This window comes from Mangifera indica, chromosome 19, assembly GCF_011075055.1.
Source record: "Mangifera indica cultivar Alphonso chromosome 19, CATAS_Mindica_2.1, whole genome shotgun sequence".
Taxonomy (NCBI): Eukaryota; Viridiplantae; Streptophyta; class Magnoliopsida; order Sapindales; family Anacardiaceae; genus Mangifera; species Mangifera indica.
This window is the reverse complement of record NC_058155.1, coordinates 11250533-11276768: the sequence shown is the minus strand read 5'-3', so window position 1 is coordinate 11276768 and position 26236 is coordinate 11250533. Positions and strand designations below refer to the sequence as shown.

The window sequence follows — 26236 nt, the reverse complement described above, 5'->3', positions numbered from 1 at the left end:
TAGCCCAAAAGGCTGGTAGGATGGAGCAAGTCTTCGTTAACCATGTGTATGTATCTATCCATAATGAAAACCACATGCAATGTTGATGTGAAAATGTGATAATTATTGGTGATACCGACAGCTGTTGTTATTGTCAAAAGTCTGCACTCAATGCCCGCAACCCCCAGCGGTTCCACCTGTTTTCCTCAGTGGCCCATCTTGTCAATATAAACTTTTAGTGGGGTGTTATTACTTATTGCATACAACAAAATTACATGAATGCAGTTTTGATTGTCAAATTAAAATTTAAATAATGTGTTTATTATGATTATAGATATTTATTATATGATTAAATAATTTTAAAATAAAAATAAAATAATATTTAATCATATAACTTTACACCTAAATATTATGTAAGCCAAGTTCGACCCATTCCACTACATCCCCAGAAATCTGAAACTCCTGATTTTTTTTTTGCCTTGTAGGCTCGTTTTTAGGCTACCGTAGCTTAGCTTAGCTAGCTAGCTCAAGCTGATGCTCATTGCCTTAATTCATTTGAAGATATGTTTCATTCTACACGCGCTTTTCCAGCACGCTTCAACCTTAGTACTCTATGATTCGATAACACTTGTCCACACATATTATTTGCATCTGGGATTATCAGTTCTTTCCTGAAGAATAACTGGCGCCGAGAATTCCGCGATCTACCCAGTAGAAGGTCAGAGTGTTTGGTTACAAAAAGACATGGCAAATAAATAAATAAATAAATAACCGTTTTGATCCCAGAAAGTTCGAAAATACTTGTTTACATCCCCTGTCTTCTATTTTTACCGCTAGAAGATAAAGTTATACTATTGGAATTGCAATTTTACCCATGATTTAATTATAGTTTGACCATTTACCTTGATAATATTGTTTGGAGACTCAATCTGATAAAATATTAAAAAAAATTTTATATTTATAAAATTATGACTTATTTAATGTTGTGATTATAAGCCTATAATAGAATAAAATAAGGTGGAAACAATTTCGATTAAATATCTTTTCATAATTATTTTTAGTTTAAAGTATTAGTAAAAAGTAGTCAAATGTGGGGTCCCATTTTAGAGGTTGGGTTTAAGTCTTCACAATTTAATTAATGGAGAATTAAAGTGAAATATCAATTGACTTTTTCCTCCTTATTTTACAATGAGAACAAAATGGATTATAAGTAGATCTTGATATGAACTAAATTGAATTTGAATATTTTTTAGTTTGAGTTTGATTTAAATTAAAAAATAGAATATTAGAGTTTGACTCAAATTCACTGAGTAAAAGTTAAAGGTATTTCGGGTTTGGCTTGCTCACTCACTAAATTTAAAATTTAAAGTTTGACTCATATTTCTATTTTGGATTCATGATTCAAATTTGTAACCTATAGATACGACATAATACTATTCAATAAGGCAAAATAATGATATTATGATAATTATTTAATATAAATCAAATCAATTTATGAGTCATTCACCTAACTTATAAGTTAGATTGAATCAAATTTTCTCTAATTTAAATTTATTAAACAAGTCAAGCCAACTTTCAAGCTTAGGTCGGCTCAATCCTTGATGAATTGGTCTTTGTGAGGGCAATATGGTCTTTGTGAATAATAACAGGAATGTGATTCTGAATGGGTCCATTGGGCTGGGGGACCATAGGACCCCGCCATTTAAACGGGATTTGAGAAGAAAAACTTAAGAGAGCGTTTGGTTTAAATAACATTTTATTATCAAAATAGAAAGATTATCTTAAAGATAGATTACTTAGAAGATTATTGGGTATAAATAATTACTATGTTTGATAAAATTTGATAGGTATAAATAATTATTATGTTTGGTTAAAGATAATAAAATATTACTAGTAAATTATTTTACTTAAATACCTTTGAATATAATTATTTTTAAATATTTTTTATATTATTTATCATATTAATTAAAAATAAATTTATTTTTATCTCAAAAAATTAATAAATAATAATATAATTATAATAAAATCAAAATTACCTTAGTAATTTTTAAATACCTAAGGTAAATGTGATAATCAAATTACTACCTATATTACCTGTCATGTTAGTATTGATAATAAAAAATTATTATAATATTTTATTACTAATAAACTAAATAAAGAAATAAAAAATAGATTACTAAGTTAATCTTTAAATACAGAAACCAAACTCTCCTAAATTTTATTAACATTAATAACCGGCTAAAACGGGTGCAATGTCTGATGTCTCTCCGAATCGTAAGGATTAATAATGTTTGACTGACCGGGTCACCATTGATTTCTATTGTATTGTCCCTTCTGGATTTTGCTAATCCTTAACCCGCGCCAACCCAAAAAAGAAATAAAATATTTTGTATCTTTCTCTCAATTCCATCCAACCAATCCCTTTCATTTATAATTTGGCTATGGAAAACCCGTCCTTCAATCCAACGGTTAAAAGAGCGCCTACAAGCTGTGTGAAAGCGGCTTAAAAACGGCTTTTGGGCGCCGAACGAAAAGAACGGTGCTTTTTTATCAGGTCAGTGAAATTCAAAAACGGAAAATAAAAAAAGGAAAAAATTTGGGAATACCAGCTTGAATTGCGCTAAAAATTTGTTCAGTTTTGTCTCGAGTCAACAATGGGATTTCTGCAAAAGGCCGGATCACAGCAACTCTCTTATCTTTCTCTTCGCGCGTAATCGCCGTCGCCTTTTCCTGCGATTGTTTCTCCTCTTGTAAATTCTCCTTCTATGTTCTGGATCCATTCATTGAGATTTGTGTCATTTCTGGAGCATTCGAACTTTTTTTTTAAATTCTTTAATGATCACCATTGATTTTGATTGTTCTTTTTAGTTATTTTCTCTGTTGATTTGGAATCATTCGTTTAACTGTCCGTGTTCATGCCTTAACCAAGTTTGTCTCATCGGTGAATCTGATGATCTGTTTCTGGAAATGTTTGGATTGATGATTAGGTATGGACGAGTGAAGAAGTGAATACATTCTCTCAGACGAAGCTGTGATTGTTAAAAATTGAAAAGTTCAGCAATGTCGGGTAGGAACGATCATCAGACCGTCACTCTTTCGGTGCTGCTAAAGCGTGAACTGGCCAATGAGAAGATAGAGAAGCCAGATATTGTACATGGTCAGGCTTATCAAAGCAAGAAAGAAGAGGACTTTACGCTGCTTAAAAACGAGTGCCAAAGAGCAATGGGTGATGGAGTCACCACATTTTCTGTATATGGGGTAATGTTTTCGAAATTGTTTAATTAGAAGAATTTGTGCTAATGTGAAATTTGAAAATTCTTTGATTACCTGACTTAAAAGTTTACATTTCACATGTTTAAACCTGACCTGATGCATTGGAATTGAATCAATTCATCTTTGATACGTGTTAGACGAGATACATTGGAGTTATTGAATATTCCAGATTTCTGTTGTTTGATGGGAAACACAAGCCTTGAATACATGAATGATAGGGATCATTAGTCATGCTTATGTAGGTCTAGTTACCTTTTCCATTTTTTCTTGGATGAGGATTTTCTGGATCTTGTGAAAGTTAATCAAGTTAACTGCAAGTGATACCGCTTCTTAGCTATGGTCAATATAGTTTTTGGGATCTTTTTCTTTGGTCTGCCAAATCTATCTGTAGCTTTTATTAATCATTATTTTCTTCTTGCCTTTAACGTATTATAGATAGTTATCTATATAACATGTTTTGCAGCTATTTGATGGGCATAACGGAACTGCAGCTGCTATTTACACAAAGGAGAATCTATTGAAAAATGTTTTAAGTGCTATTCCTTCACAGCTTAATCGAGATGAATGGACAGCGGCACTTCCACGAGCCATGGTTGCAGGCTTTGTTAAAACAGATAAAGATTTTCAAGTGCAAGGTAAGAGTAGTATAGTTGATCATAGCATGTGTTGCATGGTAAACTTTTGGTCAAACAAGGTACATATATTTGTACTTCTCATTTTAGCTTTACTCACAAAGTTTGGTCTATATAGGGCTTGTATCTTAAGGTTGGGTGCTGCCTTTTTAACCATTAATCAGGATAATGCTTATGCACTTGTGCACAATAGTGCATTCACATGCTCATTTGCATATGCTGATATATTTGTGAGTCACATTTTAGCCTCTATCACATCACCCTTGATTAACAAATGTCTTTGCTATTGTTATAATTGTGGATTTGAATTATTTTTAACTTTTAACAGTGCAAATCCAATAAATATTATTGCAATTAGACGTGTGGGACATGTTTTCAATACCTAGGTGTTAATATGCACTCAACTACAGGGGGATTATTAATGGCTTTCTTGTAATAACCATTTAACATGAAGCACTATCTACATCTATCTAAAAGATGTTGTCAGGGGCAATTGTCCATATGACATCATGATAGCAGAAATTTTGGCAGCTGTCATTTGAACATGGCCTTGTTTAGATGATTATGCAGATTTCACATATTACTTATTTACTGAATGTTTGCAAATTTATTGGTCTATTTTGGTACATTAGTTGGAATTGCATTAGATCATCCCAAATCTGATGTGGATGTAATAAGATTAGTATAGCCCATGAGGTTACTCTATAAACAACTTGTGGTTGTGATGGTTTATACTTTGGAATTCACTATTTATTTGGAGCTATGTACTTGGACTTGCAGTTTTGGAAATCCACTTTTTCATTAAAATCTGCTAGGTTCATACTTCTTTGATCTTTACATGATATAGTTGCATGTATTTTGGTGTCTGGTTAGAGGGCTTTGGTCATGTGTTGAGCACTTTTTTTATATATTGTTTTTCATTTGTGTAAAATGCTGTTCTTTTTTCATTTCCCCTCATAGTCTTTTGCTACATGATATTTATACTATTTATGGTTTACCTTCTCAGCACGGAGGTCGGGAACAACTGTCACCCTTGTAATAATAGAAGGATGGGTTATAACTGTTGCATCTGTTGGTGATTCCCGTTGTGTTCTTGAATCTGCTGAAGGTGGCATCTATTACCTCTCAGCAGATCATAGGCTTGAATTCAATGAAGAGGAGTAAGCTGTTTATATAATGGTTCATGACACACATATCAGTTACCCTTGACAATTAAGGCTTTAAGTTCTTAATTTCATGTGTATTTTTAGGAGGGACCGTGTCACTGCTAGTGGGGGTGAAGTGGGTCGGCTCAATGCTGGTGGTGGTGCTGAGGTATCTGTTCTTCACATTAGAATTATGCTCTCAAGCATAATACTATGGACATTCCTTAAATTTATGTAGCTACCAGGCTTGAATATAAGATTTTAACCACATGCTGGCTTGCTCATTTTTGTCAATAGACCCTTAAATAATCATATTTTTGGAGAAAAGTCCTGCTCATATATTTATAGATCAGTTTCCCCTTTCCTGAAGCATTCAAATGTTCATAAGCTGAATGTTTTCTGATAAAATTATATAGTTATAAAGTATTTTTTAAACTAAAGTGCTAATATATTTGTAGATTGGTCCTTTGAGATGTTGGCCTGGAGGTTTATGTCTTTCACGATCTATTGGAGATATGGATGTTGGCGAGTTCATTGTTCCTGTTCCTTATGTAAAGCAAGTGAAGGTTTGTTCTTCATGTTGTCTTTTGTTCACTATAATTGATGGATTGCAGCAATCTTGGTTGCATTTTTTTTGCTTCCCTTGTAGCCTTGAATATGGTTAGAGGATCCCTTGAGCTTCTTCTTACCTTCTTATTTGTTATTGGAGGTATTTAGCACCTGCCTTTCAGGATTATTTTTATGCTGATTATTTTCTATGAAGAATTTTGGGTACATCCATGTTCTGAGCATTTTTGTTGTAACTTTTGGTTCTACCTGTGGAACGGGGGCCTAAGGAATGGATATAATAATGAAATTGTTTTTTTTTTTTCCTAATGTATTTGATAGGACTTTGTAGTATAAACTACTTCAAATGATGGATTTCCTTGATGTTTGTTGCAATTTCAGGGTCTGTTTCCAAGATAGATATTGAAAGGGATCTAAGAATGAAACTTACAGTTTTGAGGTTTCAATCTTTTTGCCACTTTGGATCCAGTTGTATGGGTTTTGGTTCCCCTATTGCTTGCAAATAAGATATGCTTTTGCCGACTAGGGCTTGTAGGTAATGGTCAGGAAAAAAAGAAGGTTAAGTACGAATCTAGATTAAAACAACAGTGAGTGTAAACCAGTGTATTTCTTTTTGTAGTCATCATCATTTACTGATGTCATGTTGCTTGAACAACTTATCTTTGTGAACTGCTGGTTAAATTTTTTTCCTGGATGTGTAAACTAAGACTATTATTCATATAAAGAGATGGAAATATTTGAATGTGGATTTCTAGCATAAAAAATTAGAGGATAAATTATAAAGCTTGGTGTAGGTGTAACAGTGTTAGACCTGTGAAATGTATTTCAGGAAATATCTGGAGGTTGGTGGAATTGCCTTTTTCCAGTTTTCTCTTTTCCTTAACAATTTTTTATATTCTTTTTGCAGTTGTCTACTGCTGGCGGTAGACTTGTAATATCAAGTGATGGTGTTTGGGATAATTTATCAGCAGAAATGGCTCTTGATTGTTGTCGTGGGATGCCAGCAGAAGCTGCAGCTGCACAAATTGTCAAAGTATGCGAATACTAAACATTTTCTGAAAATTATCTCTTCGGTCTGTTTGGCAATAATGAGAAAACCAGACTTCTCTGGCATTTTAGCTTTGACATTCTGCAGACTCTTGTGTTTTCACATACTTTTTTGGTTTATCCAACTATCATTTCCTTGTGCAGGAAGCTGTACATGCAAAGGGACTTCGAGATGATACAACCTGCATTGTGGTTGATATATTACCGCAGGAGAAGCCAGCAGCTCCTGCGGCCCAACCAAAGAAGCAGGTAAAAGGAGTGCTTAAGTCAATGTTTCGCAGAAAATACCCTGAATCAGCTTCTACTGCAGAAAAAGAATATGTTGAGCCAGATGTGGTGGAGGAATTATTTGAGGAGGGATCTGCTATGCTTTCAGAAAGGTTTGTGCTGTGGAGATCATCAAAATTAGCTAAAATTGTTTCTTAGATTTCCATAATAGGTATCATATGACTAACTTTTCTCTTCTTTGCTTAAATGTAATTTGCTGTTTTGTCAGTGAAATTGTATGATTACATTTGGCACAACTGCCTCTGCTTTAGGAGTGGACGTATTAGCTTGTAGCTTGTAACAAAAAGCATGTTTTGTCGGTGCAGGTTGGATACAAAATACCCTCTATGCCACATGTTTAAGTTGTTTAGGTGTGCAGTCTGTCAAGTGGTGATGAAACCTGAAGAGGGTGTTTCAATACATGCTGGTTCATCTAATTTAGGGAAGCTGCGTCCCTGGGATGGCCCTTTTCTTTGTTTAAGCTGCCAAGAGAAGAGAGAAGCTATGGAAGGAAAAAGACCATCAGGAGGTATATCGTCTCTCTTTCTTTCTCTCTCTATCTCCCTGCATTGAGTACTTTTGTTACTAAAGCATCTTAATTAATATATTTTATCATTTTTTTCCTCAATTTCAGCAAGATATGGCAGTGACAGTGACTAGCCTGGCCTCCTCGGTTATGTTTGCATTTTGTGAGCTCTAACAATTGTTTAAAAGTTGTTAATAATGGGAATATGGAGCTTTCTTACAGCACTAAATCCCTGTAGTTTCTCTTGGGGTTTTGGCTATCTGATCCAGCATTAATTTCAGGACCAATGCACATCTCCTTGTAATGCTTCCATGATTCAAGTGGTAAGATTCAGATAAAGAGTGCGCTTCGGATATCTGTTTTCTGACTTCAGGAAAATTGTGCTTCCTGTCCCATAAACTTGTGAATGTGTAGTGACACATTGGAGGTTATTCAGTTTTCTGTCTGGATCAATTGTACACTGGTCACTGGCCCATAAAACTAACAGTGAATTATAGCGGCCTTAAGTTTGATCTTATGATGTAGGGAGTTTGATGAGTACTTACAAATTTGTTCAAAATCAGGGAAAACCTGTGAGTTCAGCTTGCTGAATGAATTTGTTCATGTCGCATTAGTTTAATTGGATCTGTCCTTTAACACGATAGAAGCTGAACCTTCAAAATGGATAGTCAGAAATTACAATTTTTTGCTTTCCTTTCTAGAAATCTGTCTTTATTCTTTGTTAATCAGTCTGTTGTATAATTTGTAAGTGGGTCAATTTAACTCTTCAAATATTATTAAAAGTTATGTCACATTCTGTTAATAAAATTTTCATTTAAGCGAAGCTGTGGACAACTATGGTTCTCCATAAATTTGTATATGAAAAATTTACAGGTGTTGTAATTCTGGTTTTTGTTAAAAAATATTTGTTTGAATCATTTGACCAGCTTTCAAGTGATCTGACTTTGCCAAGGCAGATGAGTAGATGCAGCTCATGATGTGTTTCTCTCCTTTCTGAATTGATTCCTTGTGATCCGAATCTGTCTTAGTTTTGAGTTGGCGTGGTCCAGTGGTTGAGTCGTAGAGCACGGATGTGGTGTTGTTCATGAATCACATGTTGATGATTGGGACCATCAGTGGTGGGTGCATGAAGGAGACACTGCTTAGTTGGTGATTTGTTGACTAATTCATGTGAACCGCTTGATTGATTCTCAAGCAACTCTTTTGAAGTGTTATCTCACCTTTCTATGTTCTGTTCTTCTTCTTCAGGATCAGGAGGCATCTAAACCTGGTAAGTTTGAATTAAACATTATGATTATGAGAAGCCTACCTCTTTTGGCAGAATGCAGGTGAGGCTATTTAACTTTTTTCCTTGCTAGCCACTGCATAAGCAAATCATTAAGGGATAGACAACCCAACTGTAATTTAATTGAGTAATATAAGACTGCATTGGAAGTAGACATGTCAAGGGAATGGGTCGGCTTGGCATGGCCTACGGCTGTGTCTAATTGGGAGTATAAAGAGACTGAATAGATTTTGTTCGATACCACGTTTTATATTGTTGGTGTTTTCTTCAAATTGTGTGGTGACTTTAGTAGAAAGGAATAAGAAATTGAGTGGCCGTGGGGAAAAGTAGAAAAGAGGAAGGTACCCATATGGGCTTGAGTGAGAGATTTTTGTTTTATTTTATTTTTTCTTATCTTCAGACTTCAGAGAAGGAAAATTAGAATTATTTAGTGGTAAAGATGAGTCGGTCCACCTAAATAATGCATCCATGATTGAGATGTTGACCTTGACTAAATCAATCTACAGACAAAATTCTCTCTATACATCAACATGGACCACTTGGTGCACGTGTGTATGGGTCTACTGTCTAACCTACCTGTGAATATTGTTTTGTCTTCCTTTCTCAATCACTCCCTCCATTTTCTTTACACCACATTCACAGTTCTTTTGGAGCCATGCCATATGCTTATGAAGGTGGTGTTTAGTTTAAATAATATTTTATTATTAAAATTAAAAATTATCATAAAAATAAATTATTTAAATATAAATTATTATTATTATATTTAATAAAATTTAATAAAAAATTAATAAATATATATAATTATTATATTTAATTAGAGTTAATAAATAAATACAAGTACATGTGTTTTATTTAGATACGTTTAAATATAATTATTCTAAAATATTTTTATATTATTTGTTATATTAATTGAAAATGAAAGTATTTTTATTTTAAAAAATTAATAAATAAATATATTATTATAATAAAATGAAGGTTATGTAGGTAATTTTTAAATAGCGGAAGTGGTAATAAAATTATCATTTATATTACTTTTCACATCACTATTGATAATATAAGATTATTGAAATATTTTATTATTTATAAATTAAACAAAATAATGTAAGTGATAAAAAATAGATTATTAAAATTTTTTTTTGTCTCTAATCAAATCCTCCAAATAGTAATATTTTATCATATGATTGAATATTACCTTATCTTAATTTAAAATAATTCATTCTTATGATAATACATTTTATGAGGTTGGATTCGAGCTACGGCGGGCTTGAGCTTACTTCAAATGAGCTCGTGTTTATGCTTGAATCGAGTTTTAGCTTGAATTGAGCTTTTAACTAGCTCGTTATTAAAATGATATCACTTTAATTTATTTTGATCCAAATAATGTTGTTTTATATTCAAATTTTTAGCTCGTGAGAGCTTGACTAGTTAAACACCTTAAAGCTTGAGCTTGAAAATGTTAAATTTTGAAGCTCGAGCTCGTTTTAGTTTAACTCTTTTCAGATTTATTCGAGTCAAACTTAAACTCAAACTTGAACAAATTCGGTTCAAATCTACTCTTAACATTGTATGAGTATTTAATTAGATACAGGTGCTTATTGTTTTATTAGTTTTCTTTTCTTACGTTCATTTGGCTCAGCTCAATTCAAGGCACCCATGCTGCCTTCCTCATAACACGCCACTGTGGTCCCTTTTGATGGTAAAGTGTCTGTATTACTCGACTGTACTCTTGTGGAACCGCATATTCATTTATTAGATTTTGCTTCTTTCTCTGAGTCACTGTGAATTGCCAATGTATGCATATATTTCCACTCGTTTCATCACAAGAAAATGATTGGTCATTCAAAATTATGCCTGTTTTCGTTCATTTTTTGCTTTCTTTTGTTCCTCGAGCGTCCCATTAACGTCGAAAACACAGTACTAAACCTGCATTTGCCTTAAAAAACATTTAAAGATAATATGAAAATGAAACAGAAAACGACTCGTAATTTGGTGGTTTTCTACTTCCTTGTAAGTCGTGGTCATTTTAGGTTCATAAAAAATTTTGGCTTGTTTATGTCTTATTTCATTGACGTATGGCGACACAGAGTCATTTCAATTCTTTTAGCCATTGATGTAGTCTGCCTTGCTAAAGGTAAGTTGCATCCGGACTCACCTAGTCTAAGTTTGACAATTGGTTTTAATTCATTTATTTGAATTCGAATCAAGTTTGAGTAAAAAGATTTAGATTATTTTAAAATCGAATTAAACTCAGATTAAAAAATTTGCCAAAACAGCTCGCATGTAAAGACAGCTACCCAAAATAAAATTTCCTTTGGCCATCCAGCAAGGGCAACCTTTTGTGGGCAAAACTTGGATCTTTGTGATCTCATTTCATTTCCCTAATCACCACTTTAATTGCTGTTGGATTTGACAAGGACCCACCAATCTTTTGACACACATACGGCTAAATACATTATCCACCTTACAGTGCCATGCCCACCTCACCCCTTCTCTGCATAAGAGTAATGCAAAAAATACCTAGAGTATCTTGAGTGACAAATTTCTTTGAAGATATTTCATTATTAAAATTTTAATTTATTTAATATAATAATTACAAAATCGATTATTAAATTTAAAATTTTATTTATTTAATATATAATTGATTCAACTTTTGGGATAAATCGATTTGAATAAAACTTTTTGTTTAAAAAAAAAAAAAAGCAAAAATATGTCTCTGCAGAAGACATTTCAAGTCCAAGAGCTGATTGACAAGGGCCTCTGTTCTTTCTTCTCTCTCTCTCTTTCTTTCTCCACTGCTTCCTAATCTTATCCCCTCTCTTTCTGTCTCTCCAAAAGCAAAGCCAAAATTTTGCAAACACAAAAGTGAGTGAGAGACGTCTAGATACTGAATCAGATCTTATTAGTTGGTCTTTCTTTCCTTTCCTTTCTGCAAAATCTTTTCAACTATGGACACCAATCAGCATCAATCCATCAAGGAGAAAGCTTTTGACAACAAACATGAAGAAGCCAAGCAGCTAATACAAGAAGGCTTGGCAACAAAACCATCTGCTTCCCCACCTTCAGCTTCTTCATCTCCTTCTCATGAATTCTCCTTCACAATTTCTCTTCACTCTTCTTCTGCACCAATCCCTGATAAAACAAAAACCCCACCTTCAATTGCAATAGACTTGTCACCTGCAGATGACATTTTCTTTCATGGGCATTTGCTTCCTCTTCATCTCCTGTCTCATCTTCCTGTTTCTCCTCGCTCTTCCACCAACTCATTGGACAGCTTCACCCTCCCCATCAGAGACTTGATAGATGATCAAAAAAATGATAAAAGTTGCAGCACAAACAACAGCAATAGAAACTGCAATAACAGCATCAACTGTAGTCATCAATCCAGTGATAAAGAGAGCAAAGGCAGAACCAAGTCCAGTAAGCCATTCTCATTATTCGGTTTCGCCAAATGGCGAAAGGGTATTTATAGAGAAGGAGAAGATAAGGAGAAGCAGAAGAAGAAGATGAGATTTGACGTGAGTAATGTGCTAAAGAGGTATGCGAGGATGGTTAGGCCACTGTTATTTTTCAAAGGAAGGAGAGAAAATCTCCATTTCCACAGCCAGCCTTGTTCCTTTTCAGGTAATTTAAGTTTCAGAAATAAACAAGAGTTGAGAGGAAGAAGAGAATTTTCGGCACCAGCATCTATCAGAACTTCTCCTACAAACAGTGGCCTACTTGTTGCAACAACTACTCTACCTTCTTCAACAAGTGACAGCACCATGGAAGAGTTACAAGCTGCAATTCAAGCTGCAATTGCTCATTGCAAAAACTCCATTGCTGTGGAAGACAAACTCAAATGTTAAGTTTGGATTTTTCAATTTCCATATTATACTTTTGTATATCATGGTGTATATGAGAACGTAACTAAATTAATTAATTAGTTTCCAATCGACAAGAGATGATAGTACTTGTGCTTTCTTGGCATTCACGAGTGCAGGGCATACCGTGATGGGCTTGGTGCATGCTCAATTAAAACTTTGATTTTTGAAATATAAAATATTCAATTTCTGTACATTTTTCTGATGGAATCCTTGATACTCCCCATAAAAAACAATTACTTGTGCTTTAGAGGAAATTCACATTTGTTTTTGGTTAACGAGTCAATTTGTTTGCTGCCTTTCAAAATTCAAATCTCTACCTTGCCTAACATTTTTTGTTTGATAGATCAACCCTTTACGAAAATGTATGATTTTATCATTAAAGTTTTGTTGGCTGAAAAACGTTTTAGTATTTCGTAAGTTCACAAGCTTTTTAGTTAATCTTATTTCTCGTATTTTATTTATTTGAGATTTGATTAAAGATGTTATATTAATCATTTTATAAGACTCAATTTATTAGAATTTGTCTCACTATTTCTTAAAAGGATACACAAAATGACTGCAAAACTATTTATAATTTTTTTTTTTGCGTTTTAGTGATATAAAATTTGTTTAGAGATATTACATATAAAAGGGTTTCTAGCAAAAGGTACAAGTAATTTGATTATGTTGCTATGATGTCTCCCTAATCATTCTAGCTCAGAAAGCCATGCAGAATGCGCAAACACAGCAAGCTTATTGATTTAACATAATCCAATTAGCAACAATCCAGCTTGTTCATCGACCTAATTATGGTTCAAATGTCTTTTCTGCTTCTTGTTGATGGCCTACACAGCTTAAAAAATTAATATGCCAGCAAGTCCTCCCTCACGGGATTCAGGTACTTTGTACCAGGTATCAATACCTCCCAGACAACTATAGATTAACATATCTATCCATGTAAACTATCTATAATTAAGCCTGCAATTTCAGAAACATCACAAACCAATTATAGAGTAATCCTAAAGGAGCAACTACCATAGTTTACAATCCCCAGAAGAAAAAAAAAATTTATATGATTGTTCATGATGGTGGGTGACGCTGAAAAATGGAAATGTATGAAGTAAAACAATTAGAAGGATGATAACAATAATGCAAAGGGCTACTCCTGTTGTATTTCATATCATATGTTTCTGTTAAAATTAGGAAAATGATGAGGATCATGATGATAAACTGGAATGATTTGGGCAATAGACTGAACAACTTTTGTGCTTTTTGAGGACATATTTATTATATGATAATTGAATCCACCATCCGTTGTCAATTTACAGCCCCACCCACATGAACCACCATACAAAAGCTATAAATTAAAAAGGGAAAAAGGGCACCATGACTAAAAGCTCTCCAATGAGAACAAGAAGACCAACAGGATTTTGTTTTGTGCCAATATATGCGTGCGCAGAGTTAATTATAAATTTAAGTGATGCAGCAGTATTGGGACTGCCTACCAATCAAGAGTAACAGGCCTTTTTTTTTCCATCAAGCCATGAAGCCCCACAAAAAGGAAGATGGCTGCTGGGCTCAAGGAAGAAGTCTCATGATTATCTGAAACTTGAAAGTGTAGACAGTATATCGTGCTCCCACATTAAATTAGAAGTCTGTTCTGCTCCATGCAATTTGGAGAACTAACTGCTTTCCTGTTGATTAGAGAGGTTAATCAGAAGCGGCAAACAGCAGCATGAGCGCAAAAGAATGGACTTTTATGTCTAAAACCTCAATATCTTTTTATTTTTCGCTGAGAAGATCCCAATCCCAAATATCCAATGGCCGCTTCTTCAACGAGTTTCGAGTTCTTTAACCCTTCCATCATTTGGATGCAAGAAGAACGCCATTGTGATTTGTGAAAGTGAAACTCTCTTTGTTGTTGGCCTTCCAATTCCTGCTGCCACATGCTGTTTGGGCTTGGTGAAGATCCACTGTGCCTAAACTATGAAGCCAACAAGACTAGTGGGCCTTTGCTCCGCTGGACTGGTTTCATGCCCAAAAAATATAAAAAACAGTTGAATTCAAACTAAATTTATTTGAGTTATAGATTAAGTTTGAAAGTTCAACATTTTTAAACTGAGTTCAAATTTTAAATATATTCAACTTATAAAATTTGTGATTTTAAAAAATTTGATATAAATTAATTAAAATAATATTATTTAGATAAATATATATCAAAATAATATTATTTTAATATCAAATTAAATTCAAACAAATTAAATTTGAACATCTATAAAACAAACTCAATTCTTAAGCTATGTCAAACTCGAGTTTAGACAAGTTTAAACCCAATTTGACTTCAGTTTTGTCCGTACATCTGAAATCTACCTTTTAAAGTTGAAATTAAATATTGAAACTAATTAACATTGGTGTAATAAAGCTGCAGTGAAGGGCGGGCTTGGGCCTGGCCTGGAGAAGCTGAAACCTGCTGTTATAGATTTTCAACAGGCCAAAAGAAATTTTATGTAAGTGTAGATGTAGTAATATCCATAGAACTTAAAAAATTAAAATTTTAAATTTTTTTATTAAAAATATAAATAAAATTATAATTTTATTAATAATATTAAAAAAATATAAAATTCGTTATATTTTTCCTTAAAGTTTTAAAAATTATTCTAAAATTTTCTAACTTCAAAAAGTTATATTCCTCTTCCTCTAAAATTGAAGGTTTTTTTTTTCCTCCTTTGACTACAGTTTTTGGAGTTAACAACCTTATCTCTTTATTTTAAAATATTAGTTGATGTACGATGACCTCCCTTCTTTAGATCTTTTCGTCTCTTTGTCAAGACGAAAAAATTTGAAGAAAAGAGATCATTGTGTTTTGTTGCACTGACCATGTTTTAGGATAAAGAGGAGAGATCATTATCATTAGTATCACAGATGATAGTTGAAAAGATGAAAAAAAAAACCTTAGATTTAAGAAAAAATTACGACTTCTAAAAGTTAAAAAATTTGAGACGAAATAAAATTGTTAGTTATTAAAACTTAGAAAAAAATAATAAATTTATGTTTTTTAATATGATTAAAAATAATAAAATGATGATTTTACCTTTATTTCTAATAGAAATTTTTAATAGGAATCACTTATGGGTAGGATTTTTAGTTTTTAAATCTTGTAGGTGTGATTAAGAATGCATCAAAACTTGGTGGAAGTAACTCCTTTGGCCATTTTTCACGCAGACCTTACTAGCAGTTTGGCTTGGTCCCAGCCACAACCAGATAATAAAGTCTGGCTTGAAACCTGGCACTACCAAGGACCTCTTCTGGGCTCTGGCTCACCTTCTTCACGTAACGTCTTATATTTAGTTATTTACGTTCTCTCCTCTGCTGACGCGTCACCTCTTCGTCATGCAAAATCTATTATTATTCATTTCCAAGAAACCACCAAAATTTTCTCTTTCGAGATCGAGATCGCCTGGCTAAGCTTAACTGTTGTCGCCATTGCCTCCATCTCCGCTGAAGTTTATTCTTTCTTTCATCATGACATTTTTTTTTTTTTAAATTTTAGTTATTGCCTCTTTTTTGTTTTACATATCTTGACAGTAGTTTTTGTTGTTTTATTTGTTCTATAGTAAAAGAAAATTAAAATGCGATGTTTTTTATCTCCTGGAATTTAATGATGTTATTTTGGCACGTTCGTAGCAGTTAGCGATTGATTTTTAATTGAGTTTGTTTCCTCGTTTGGGTTGTCCTTGGATAAAAGAGTGTGTCTTTTGAGCTGGGTTTGGTCTTTGATTAACCTTCTGAATATCTAACAGCTTAACAAATCCAACAGTCATTAATTTTGTTCATACTGTGAGGGAATTTTGTCACCATTTTTTTTTTGGTGTTATTATTGTGAGCTGTGATCAACTGGGTTCGTTGATAATGCTCTGATTTTGTGTTTTTTATGATCTGGATGATATTAGTGGAAATAATAAAGCGTCATCGAACTGATGGGTCGCTCAGGTTGTTCAATTTAGATTATGATCGAATAATTAATTATTGAGATTGTTTTAAAAGGCGTGGTTGAGAAATTGGTAAATAAGAGGATGTATGCGGTGGGAAGAATAGGAAGCTATATCACGCGGGGCGTGTACACGGTGTCTGGGTCCTTTCATCCATTTGGTGGAGCTGTGGATATAATAGTGGTGGAACAACCAGATGGGAGCTCCAAATCATCGCCATGGTATGTCAGGTTTGGAAAATTTCAGGGGGTTTTGAAGACAAAAGAGAAGATTGTTAGTATTAACGTTAATGGAATTGAAGCTGATTTCCACATGTATCTTGATCATAGAGGAGAAGCTTACTTTCTCAAGGAGGGAGATGTTGAAGAAGGAGAATCTGTACTATATGCTTCATCTTCTAGTGATGTGACAGATGGGCAATCTAATAGTAATAGCATCGACTTCATTAACCAGAGTGATGCTAGTAATAAGAAGGTTGTGGTGAGTTCTGGTTCTCACCGGGCAGAGTTGCTCGGGTTTGTTTATGAACGAAAGTCAATGAAGGATAATGGTCACAAGGAGGGAGAAGGTGATGCTAACATGTCAAGGTTAAGTTCATTGGAATGTGCTGAAATTGCGGCTGATCTGTTGGAGGTGAAGTGGTCTAGCAATCTGGCCTCTGATGACTCGAGGAAAGATAATTCTACCCAGTTTTCTGCTGCCGTTTTGGATGATAAGGTGCTTGAACATTTAGAGGTAAAAGATGATAAAATCCTGGTGGAATCATCTGTGAATGATGACCGGAAGAATACGACTGTCGATTTTGTATCAGACAGAGAAACAGTTTCCTTAATTGAGCAAATGGATGGATGTCCTTTCTCTAGCTCTGAGAACCTGGAGACTTTTACTGTTAAAACTAGCAAAGAAATGTCATGTATAGACACCGTGGAACAAGTTGTTGAAGCTTCCTTATTGGGTGAAGATACTGTGGAAGCAAATTGTTTAAAAGATGATGAAATCCTGGTGGAATCATCTGTGTATGATGATGGGAAGAATAGGACTGATGATTCTGTCTCAGAGAGGGAATCAGCTTCCTTAATTGGGCAAATAGATGGATGTCCGTTATCTAGCTCTGAGAACCTGGAGACTTCTACTGTTAAAACTGGCATAGAAATATCATGTATAGACACCGTGGAACAAGTTGTTGAAACTTCCTTAGTGGGTGAAAATACTGTGGAAGCAAACTGTTTAATAGTATCTGAAATATCAAAAACAACCGACAATTTTGGCATAGGAAATGCTGACCATGTTTTCCCTGATTCACTAATTGAATATAAGCTTGAAGAATGTCATCGAGAACTGTCTGATGAAGAACATGCTTGTGATGTAGAGGATACTATTAATCCAGGTTGTAGAATTTCTGAGGGGAGTGAATCAGACAGAGTTCAATCCTCTGAATACTGTGAAGCATCAGAGAGATCAATAATTGGATTGGATAATTCAAATAATCAGGCTCAAGAAACACTCTACCTTACCAGTGGAGGATGTGGGGAAGTCTGTGTTCATATTGATACTGTACATGTGACAACTGAGATACTATCGAAGGTAAATTCTATACCATGATCTTTACTATTAGTTCCAAAAGAAAATTACAATTTAATGTATGTGAAAGTATAGTGATTTTATACTTATTCAGTAACTCAATAATTCTTGAGATGATGCATATAATTGTAGGTGGGGGGAAGGGGTGAAAAATAGGTAGTCCAATCCTTCTCACTTTTTTTGTGACTGAGTTGTTAGCAGCTCTTATCAGGATACTGATGTCCAGCAAGGAAAGCATATTGATCAGGAGAAAGAATTGGCAGAGGTTTCTGACATGGATACTGCAAACCCGATAGTAATGCCAGAATCTTATCCCAGCGTGGTCTGTGTTGAACCAGCCCTTCGTTCAACCATAGAAGTGGACTCACAGAACATTTGCACCACTCTAAATGTCAGTTCTGAGGTTCAAGATGGGCTAAATATTAAAGATGATGTTCATCAGTCATTATGTATTGGTGATTCCAAAAGAAATTATAGTGGCATTGTCATGGATAAAGCAGGAAGTGATGTTGAGAGTTTGGAGGAAGAACAATTCCTATTCAGTGATTTTGATGAATTCAAAGTCAGTGAGGTTCAGTGCATTGATTCAAGTTCTGTGGCTTCTTTAAAGAAAGATAATCATCTAGCCTATTGTGGTGAAGGAATTCAAGCAGTCAATGGGTTAGTTAATGCAAATGGTTACTCTTGTTGTTCTTCAGACGTGTTTGCTCAATACAACCCATTGAATGACCTTGAAAGCTCATTGGATAAATCTCCAAGAGTAATGTCAAGTCCCATTAGTGTTCCTGGAGGTCATAAGGCTGTTGAAGAAGTTGGGTTTCTGGCAGAATCATTGCCAAATATGTGGTCTCCTACTATTGACTTAAGTGCAGATGATTCTCATTTTCCTGTTAGGCATTCATTGGATTTAGATTCCGAACCCTTGAACTGGACATTACTCAATGAGATTGATTCTAGCTGCACAGAGTCAGATGCTGACAAAGAACAGCCTAATGTTGACAATAGTCAAGAGCTCAAAAGAGTTCTTTCCAGTCCTACAGTTGGTAAGAGAACTTCAAGATGCATTCAATTTTTTTCCATTCTCATATTGTAATTTTCTTTGCATTTGGCTTGTGCACTGAGATGAAATTGTTCCATTTACTTTTAAATTTCAATTATAATATTCACCAGAGTATAGTTAAGTTCTTTTTATTGCCTCCCTATGATAGTGAGTCTTTGCTATAGGTGTGTAGAGTTCCTGTAGTTGCTCCTTACAACAAAATGAAATAATTTCATTTGTTTCTGGTTTGCAAGTTTTTTTCTGAAAATATCTAGAAAGTCAAATGCATTGTGCTTTATGCTGAGTATGTCTTTTCAAACACTTGTTATGAAGGAATGAGTGCTAACGCAGTTTTTCATGCATTTGATGCTGAAAACTGGATATAGAGAAATTTACTTCTCTAGGTCCTGCTGTTTTACAGAATGATAGATTTGTTATCAGGATTGGTGGCCATTACTTCCCGTGGGATGTGGCTGCTCCATTTGTCTTGGGGATGGTTGCATTTGGAATTAAAGAAATTTTTGAGCCAACAGGCATGATACCAGTTGACAAAATTGAGAAATCTCTTGCAGGGGATCGTTCAGAAACCATTGTTTCCCCTCGTAGAAGCTGGAGCCTTTGGCCTTTTTCTCGTAGAGGATCAAAAACCAGGAAGGCTACACAACCAGCTCAAACTGATGCTAAAAGTTCTGATGCTGCCGTTACTAAAGGTTCTGATGCTGCGGTTTCTAAAAGTTCTGATGCTGCAGTCACTTCAGAGAGCATTAATGGCATGAATGAAACTAATGATGTGTGCAAACCTAAGATGGAAAAGAAGATGGTTAGGGCAATCACTCCAACTTCCAAGCAGCTAGCATCTCTGAATCTGAAGGAAGGGAAGAACACTGTCACTTTTACATTCTCCACAGCAATGCTAGGGAAGCAACAGGTCCTTTTTTCATTTTCCTTGTTTACTGGTGCATAACAATTTTGAGCTGAATTTTTTCTCTACTTATTGTTTTCTTTTTTTCATTCTTTAATTTGGTGCCTACCTTAAAATGCATTACTCTACAGGTTGATGCCAGAATTTATTTGTGGAAATGGAACGCTCGTATAGTAATTTCAGATGTGGATGGAACGATTACAAAGTAATTATTTTTATTTTTCACAAAGCAAAATAGTTTTGTTTCTCACTTAATGAAAAGGACTACAACTTAGGTTCATATTTTACTTCATGTTGTTATTATTTTAACCAATAGGAGATTGCTTAGCAGTATTTACAGCTAAATTTATAGTTGTACAGATTAGTAACCTAAAAAAATCGGAAACTAATTATCATGGCCTTTGTTGCTGAGTGCTACCTGTTCCCCTTTCAAAAGATGAGCAACAGATTTACTTCACTTGAGATGTGAATCATCTGGTGGGGTGGATAATACACCATTAAAGGTCCAGCCAGTTGTCAGGCGAGGAGAAAATGGCAGAAACTAATTTCTTTAAAATATGTATGCTGCATATATCCACAAGTAATTACTCCACTCTAAAAGAAATATATATGAAATATATCCTGGGAAAACCTTAATTATTCTACTGTAAAAGCAATAGATATGAAATATATCCCAAGAAAACCCGAATATGCTACCGAGCTCAAATTTTAATGCCTGATGGCAGTACAGCAAGTCTTGGTTTGAGACAGGCTTCCATTTTTAGGGAGTTGAAGAGGAGTGTTATTGGTCAAGCTCTAGCATTACTCCCTTATAGGAAAAAATGTAAATGAATTCAGTCTACTGGGTGAGATGAAGTGGTGAATAATGATGGCATGTTTTGGTTGCATGCTATGATGTTCTTAAAACCAGACAAGTAAAACTCTTGACTGATCTAAAACCGGAAGTAATTTCATAGCCCATGAAAAAATTATCCTGATTTGGATTTCTAACTATCAATGTGTTGGACATTGATGTTGTTTAGAAGTTTCATATAGGTGATTTTTTTCCACAGCTTCTTATAACTTTTTTGCTCATAGTGTACCTGGTTTTAGCATTAGCTAGTCCATAGATCCAGTACTATTTGAACTTATTCAGACCTGAATTGCAAACTTGCAGATTTCAGTAGGTACTGGAGTCATCTTGCATCACATAACTCCTTTTTGCTTCCAGTGATTATTGCAATTGGTTTTCATTGTGACCTATTCTTTTCTTTAAGACTTGCTTAGCTAAGGCTTATTCATTCTCCTGATTGATCTAGATATCTGTTCATATTTTCATTGCAGATCAGATGTTCTAGGTCAGTTCATGCCTATGGTCGGGATCGATTGGTCACAAACAGGCGTTACACATTTATTTTCAGCTATTAAGGTATGTTATATATTCAGCTTCTCAATGATTATTAGCACTCTGTAGTTAGTCACTCTTCACTGCACATGAAGAAAACTGGTAGTTGCGAATCACCAAAATTAATGGTTGCAATATCTCAAGCCTTAGTTTTAGCCATTTGCATTCATTCAATTCATTTTATCAGCTAGGAAATGCCTTATGTCTCATTCTCTTGTTGGGGTTTTTAGAGCACCACAAGTTCCACATCCTTGCACTGTGAATCATGCTTAGGGACAACATCAGGATATCTTAAATGGACTACATGTTTAGCAGGAAAATGGGTATCAACTACTTTTCCTTAGTGCGCGTGCAATCTCGCAATCCCATATTACTAGACAGTTCTTATTCAGCCTGAAGCAGGTAAAATATACACAATTGTTGCGTAGTTCTCATATTCGATTTTATGAAAGAAGAAATCAAGGATTTGAAGTTATTTTTATATATTTATTTTTTTCTAATATAACAAATTTATTTTCATTATATATCCAGGATGGGAAGGGTTTACCTGATGGGCCCGTTGTTATATCACCTGATGGGGTTTTTCCATCTCTATTTCGAGAGGGTAACTGACATTTTGTGCTTTTTTTTTTTAAATTTCTTCTATGTTGGATTCTGCAGAACTTCCTCGATAATTAGAACAATTTCTATTTAATTTTCTTGTATTTCATTCATCCTTTTGGTTGATTTATTCACACAAATATTTTCATTTATTTGTTGTTGAATGAACTGAGGAAGTTACTCTTGTGTTAAAAAAAACTTAAAATCCGATTCTTTTAACATATCTGATTTTATTGGTGCATGATTTGAAATCTCAAGAATCATTTGATGTTTAAGTTAATACAGAAGGATGGTTGGCTTAAATTCATGGCTAAACTCATTAATTTGATTTTTATTCTCAAAATTCCTTGTTAAATCATAACATGAGGACTGAAGTGTCATATTTTCTTTTCAGTTATAAGACGGGCTCCTCATGAATTCAAGATCGCATGCTTAGAGGTTAGTTCCCTTGGTCTTACATCAGTTTGTTCATATTCATTGTGTAAAAAGTCGCCACTCTTATATATGCTGTTATGAGAGTGTTCATTCGACCAAGTTTCTGCTTACAGTAGATTTCTTTGGTTAATTGCAAGACACAATCTAAACCAACTAAATCCCTTGTATTCTGTTTGAGATTTGAAATAAATTCACTGTGCTGTGTTGGTTCCTTTCCATTTTACAATATAAACCCAGTCTATTGTTAAATCATATATGTCATAACATGTTTCAAGTAGTATTAACTGATACGTATCCTGAGTCTGATCTTGACATTGTCCTTGTAAGTACCATATATTTTGTGACGTCTTGCCTATATTTTGATTTAGATATTTGCAGAAGGAGAAATTAATGTCACTATTAGCTGTCCTTCCCTGTGTCTAGGCAAGTTTAAGTGACGGCTTACTACTACAATCTTGTATGTAATTGAGTAGTTTCTAAATGATGCGTCTTTCAATTTTTTTCTGTGCTTTCCAGGATATCAGAGCATTGTTTCCTTCTGATCACAATCCATTCTATGCTGGTTTTGGGAACAGAGATACCGATGAAATCAGCTACCTTAAGGTTGGAATCCCTAAAGGAAAAATCTTTATTATTAACCCAAAGGTAATTCAAAGCTTCCATGCTTAAAAGACAGCAAAGTATTATACACTGCGGCCCTTAGATACCTACATGTTGTCATTCCAAACTTTCTTTCTGATGGTTCACATTTTGCAGGGCGAGGTTGCTGTAAGCCGGCATGTTCGCACAAAATCATATAGTTCGCTTCATGCTATTGTTGATGACATTTTTCCTGATACTACTACTACTACTACTACTACATCTGAGCGGGTTTGTTTCCGATTCTCAATTCTAAGCTTGTAATAACTCAGGTATTGTCTTTAAAGAACTTAAGGTTTATGCCCAAGTCAGAGATCTATTTTAGTTCACTGGATGCTGTTTTAGTTCCTTAAAGCTTCTAGAAATTTTTGTTGGACAACCTAAAGATTGGTGAGCAAGAAAAACTGAGCTGACTATTCTTTATATATGTATTGTGAGAAGGTAATCACATTTTTTGGCTATACATGCTAAATCATATATCCTTCACGTATGGTTGTACTCATTCCTGATCTAATGTCAGCTTGAGACACTTTTTCACATCCCATTCTCATACAACTTATCTGAACTCGAGTGTCATGTCAGGTCTAGTTGATTATTTGTGGAATGCTTAATTTTTGTGCTCTTCTTCCTATTTTTATCGGTTGCAGGAGGATTTTAATTCATGGAATTTCTGGAAACTATCTCCACCACAAATCAATGCTTGAAGATGTCAGCTAGTAAGGTGTTGCTGGACTCTGGAAACCAGGATGTATAGTTGTCCCCCGTGCTGGTTCTTGAACTTTTCAGGTATCTTCTTTTAGCAAAGCCATCTTCATCCAAAACTGAAGACGGAAATTTTAGGTTGTCATGTGAAGGTCAATCAGTTTATCGACATTTCCATGCTTGAAGCTACTAACATAGCTCTTCCCTAGAAGATTAAAATTTAAAATAGATAATTTTGTGAAGAACTTTCTCATGAATAAAATGGGAAATAGTGTCCAAACCTAGTCATGTTTTTCAGTTCCAGGACCAGTTTGGGAATTCAATTGTAGTAGAGGCTTTCATTAGGCATTTTGTCTTCAGCCTATAAACCTTCTGCTACAAAACTAAAGCTTGTACTTTGTTAATTTTTTTTGTATAATTATTTTTCTGTGGGAAATTACAGGGCTAAAATTGTGGCCGAGATGATGGCAGGAGCTCCACAGCAATTCTTGGCTCTGCTGCACTGGCTGATTTATAGGCCGAAGGTCATGCTTCAAAATCAGTTACATTTACAGGTGTAGGCTGTGTTCTATTATCTTCTCAGCCTTCGTAACAGTTTTGAGTGTTTAAAGAATCTTGGAAAAACATTAATGTACAGTGCAGAATATTTTTCTTTAGAGACAAATCAAAATTTATTACACTCAAGTGATTCTCCATGGTTACTCTCTACAAGGTTGCTAATCCTCCCGTGTTATCTGATTTATTATGGAATTTAGACAGCCAAAGGACTTATACCCACTTAAAGATTAGTATTTTCCCAAGTTTTTATTCATCAACATTAAAAAACTCAAACATTTATCCATCTATTAATTTTTGTAGTTATTGTCAAAAGTAAAATTGTTAATTAATAAAAATATTTAAAAAAACTAAAAATTTATTACATTTTCTTTCCTAGGGTTAGAGTTGGTCTTTCTCACCTATCTTTTGTCGGTGGCCGAAGTAGAAGAAAGGGTGATCATTTTTTGATTCATCCAACACTCAAGGGGGATGTCGTAGGATTCATCGATTTTAGCCACGATGACAACAAGAGACTCTCAGATGACATTGGGGAGACTAATTGTGTGATAAATCTTCGACTTGTGGTTGAGATCTGTCGCTTTTTGAGTGTCAGATGAATCAAAGAATGGTCGCCTTTTGAGGTTGAGTATAGCTCAATCCAAATCCAATTCTAGTTTCAATATCACTAAGATAAAGAGGAATAAAGTTATATATAGAATATAAGAAGGTGCATCTTTCCCCCGTCGCCATAATAGTACTAGCAAAAAAGAATAAAATCCATTCATTCAAACTCAAATATCTTATTTTCTAAAAAATAATAATAATAAATGAATAAATAAAAATCAACACACAAAATGGCTGATTTTTTTATTTCTGTTCTCTGCTTTCGGTTAGAAATTTGATTCCATGTCTTCATCTCCCTTTATCCCTTCAAACATATTTGGATTTCATTGAAATGACATTCTCTCATTTATTAATACACTTGATACTGGCGAAGGGATAACACCTGGACAACTTTCTTGGCTCTGAACAATTAAGTTATGTACAAGAATGACAAGGTATTAAATTAGATTTAAATGATAACTTTAATTGGACATCCCATAAAAATGGTTGCTAAAATTATAAAAACATATATTTGAACTCTCTCAATTAACAGGGTGTATCATATTATATAAATAATAATAATATCATATGTATATATACAAATAAGAATATATCATTATGTGATTAATTTAAAATTATTTAATCACATCATGATTATGGGTGTTCAAAATTGTTTGGTAATCGAATCAAACAAAATTTTGAACCGAAAATCAAATCAAAAAATAAATTATTTGAAAAACTACTTTGGATACCGGTTTAAAATATAGAAAAATCAATTTTTTGGTTTTGTTAACAATTTGTTTAATTTTCAAAACTGGTTGATTGAACCAAACCGGTTTTTAAAAAATTGAATACAAAATTAATAAAATATTGAAAATATTTTCAAAAAAATTGAAAAAAAATAAAATATGATAATTTTTAAAAATTAGGTTTAAAAATCGATTAACTGAAAATTTGGTTTTGTTAATTGGTATTTTTGACTCAATTCAAAATCAGTTAATCTTTAAATCGGTTTAATTTTCGTTTATAATTTTTTCAAATCAAAATTTGATTTGATTTATAAAATTGGTAAATTGGTTTGATTAACCGATTTTAAATACGTCTAATCATGATGTATCTACATATGTACATGTTTACGTGCCAAATATACAAAAATAATTTTATTGTTTAATAAAATATAAAAATCATAATTGAAAGAAGGAGGTAAGAAAAAAATTCAATAGTAAATTAAATGATAAATGG

The 26236-nt window shown here is 33.9% G+C and overlaps 3 protein-coding genes across 12 annotated transcripts; all 3 read left to right on the top strand.

Moving 5' to 3' along the window:
- The first annotated feature begins 2355 nt into the window (after positions 1–2355).
- LOC123203722 (probable protein phosphatase 2C 12) lies at positions 2356–8259 on the top strand. Of its 3 annotated transcripts, XR_006499339.1 has the most exons (11): positions 2358–2729; positions 2967–3237; positions 3716–3887; positions 4891–5044; positions 5135–5198; positions 5488–5595; positions 6504–6629; positions 6788–6892; positions 6954–7023; positions 7237–7439; positions 7545–8259. XR_006499339.1 is itself a non-coding variant. In XM_044620178.1 (10 exons), exons 2-10 carry the CDS (start codon positions 3040–3042, stop codon positions 7568–7570), a joined length of 1287 nt encoding a protein of 428 aa, XP_044476113.1. In that variant the 5' UTR covers positions 2365–2729; positions 2967–3039; the 3' UTR covers positions 7571–8259. The 3 variants fall into 3 exon arrangements, 2 of the variants coding, with proteins under 2 accessions (XP_044476114.1, XP_044476113.1); XM_044620178.1 differs by having other exon boundaries at positions 2365–2729; positions 6788–7023; XM_044620179.1 differs by lacking the exon at positions 7545–8259 and having other exon boundaries at positions 2356–2729; positions 6788–7082; positions 7237–7368.
- Positions 8260–11431: 3172 nt separating this feature from the next.
- LOC123203721 (BRI1 kinase inhibitor 1-like) lies at positions 11432–12660 on the top strand. Its single transcript, XM_044620177.1, has one exon. The coding sequence runs from the start codon at positions 11667–11669 to the stop codon at positions 12564–12566; it is 900 nt and encodes a 299-aa protein (XP_044476112.1). The 5' UTR covers positions 11432–11666; the 3' UTR covers positions 12567–12660.
- Positions 12661–15858: 3198 nt separating this feature from the next.
- On the top strand, positions 15859–24527 carry LOC123203719 (phosphatidate phosphatase PAH2-like). 8 transcript variants are annotated; one of them, XM_044620174.1, is made up of 13 exons: positions 15864–17294; positions 17541–18136; positions 18345–19176; positions 19745–20100; positions 20226–20299; positions 21418–21502; positions 21791–21880; positions 22010–22082; positions 22473–22516; positions 23030–23158; positions 23270–23383; positions 23800–23938; positions 24297–24527. In XM_044620174.1, the coding sequence occupies exons 1-12, from the start codon at positions 16637–16639 to the stop codon at positions 23854–23856; spliced, it is 3108 nt and encodes a 1035-aa protein (XP_044476109.1). In that variant the 5' UTR covers positions 15864–16636; the 3' UTR covers positions 23857–23938; positions 24297–24527. The 8 variants fall into 8 exon arrangements, with proteins under 8 accessions (XP_044476108.1, XP_044476110.1, XP_044476106.1 ...); XM_044620168.1 differs by having other exon boundaries at positions 15863–18136; XM_044620169.1 differs by having other exon boundaries at positions 15864–18136; positions 21794–21880.
- The last annotated feature ends 1709 nt before the right edge of the window (positions 24528–26236 follow it).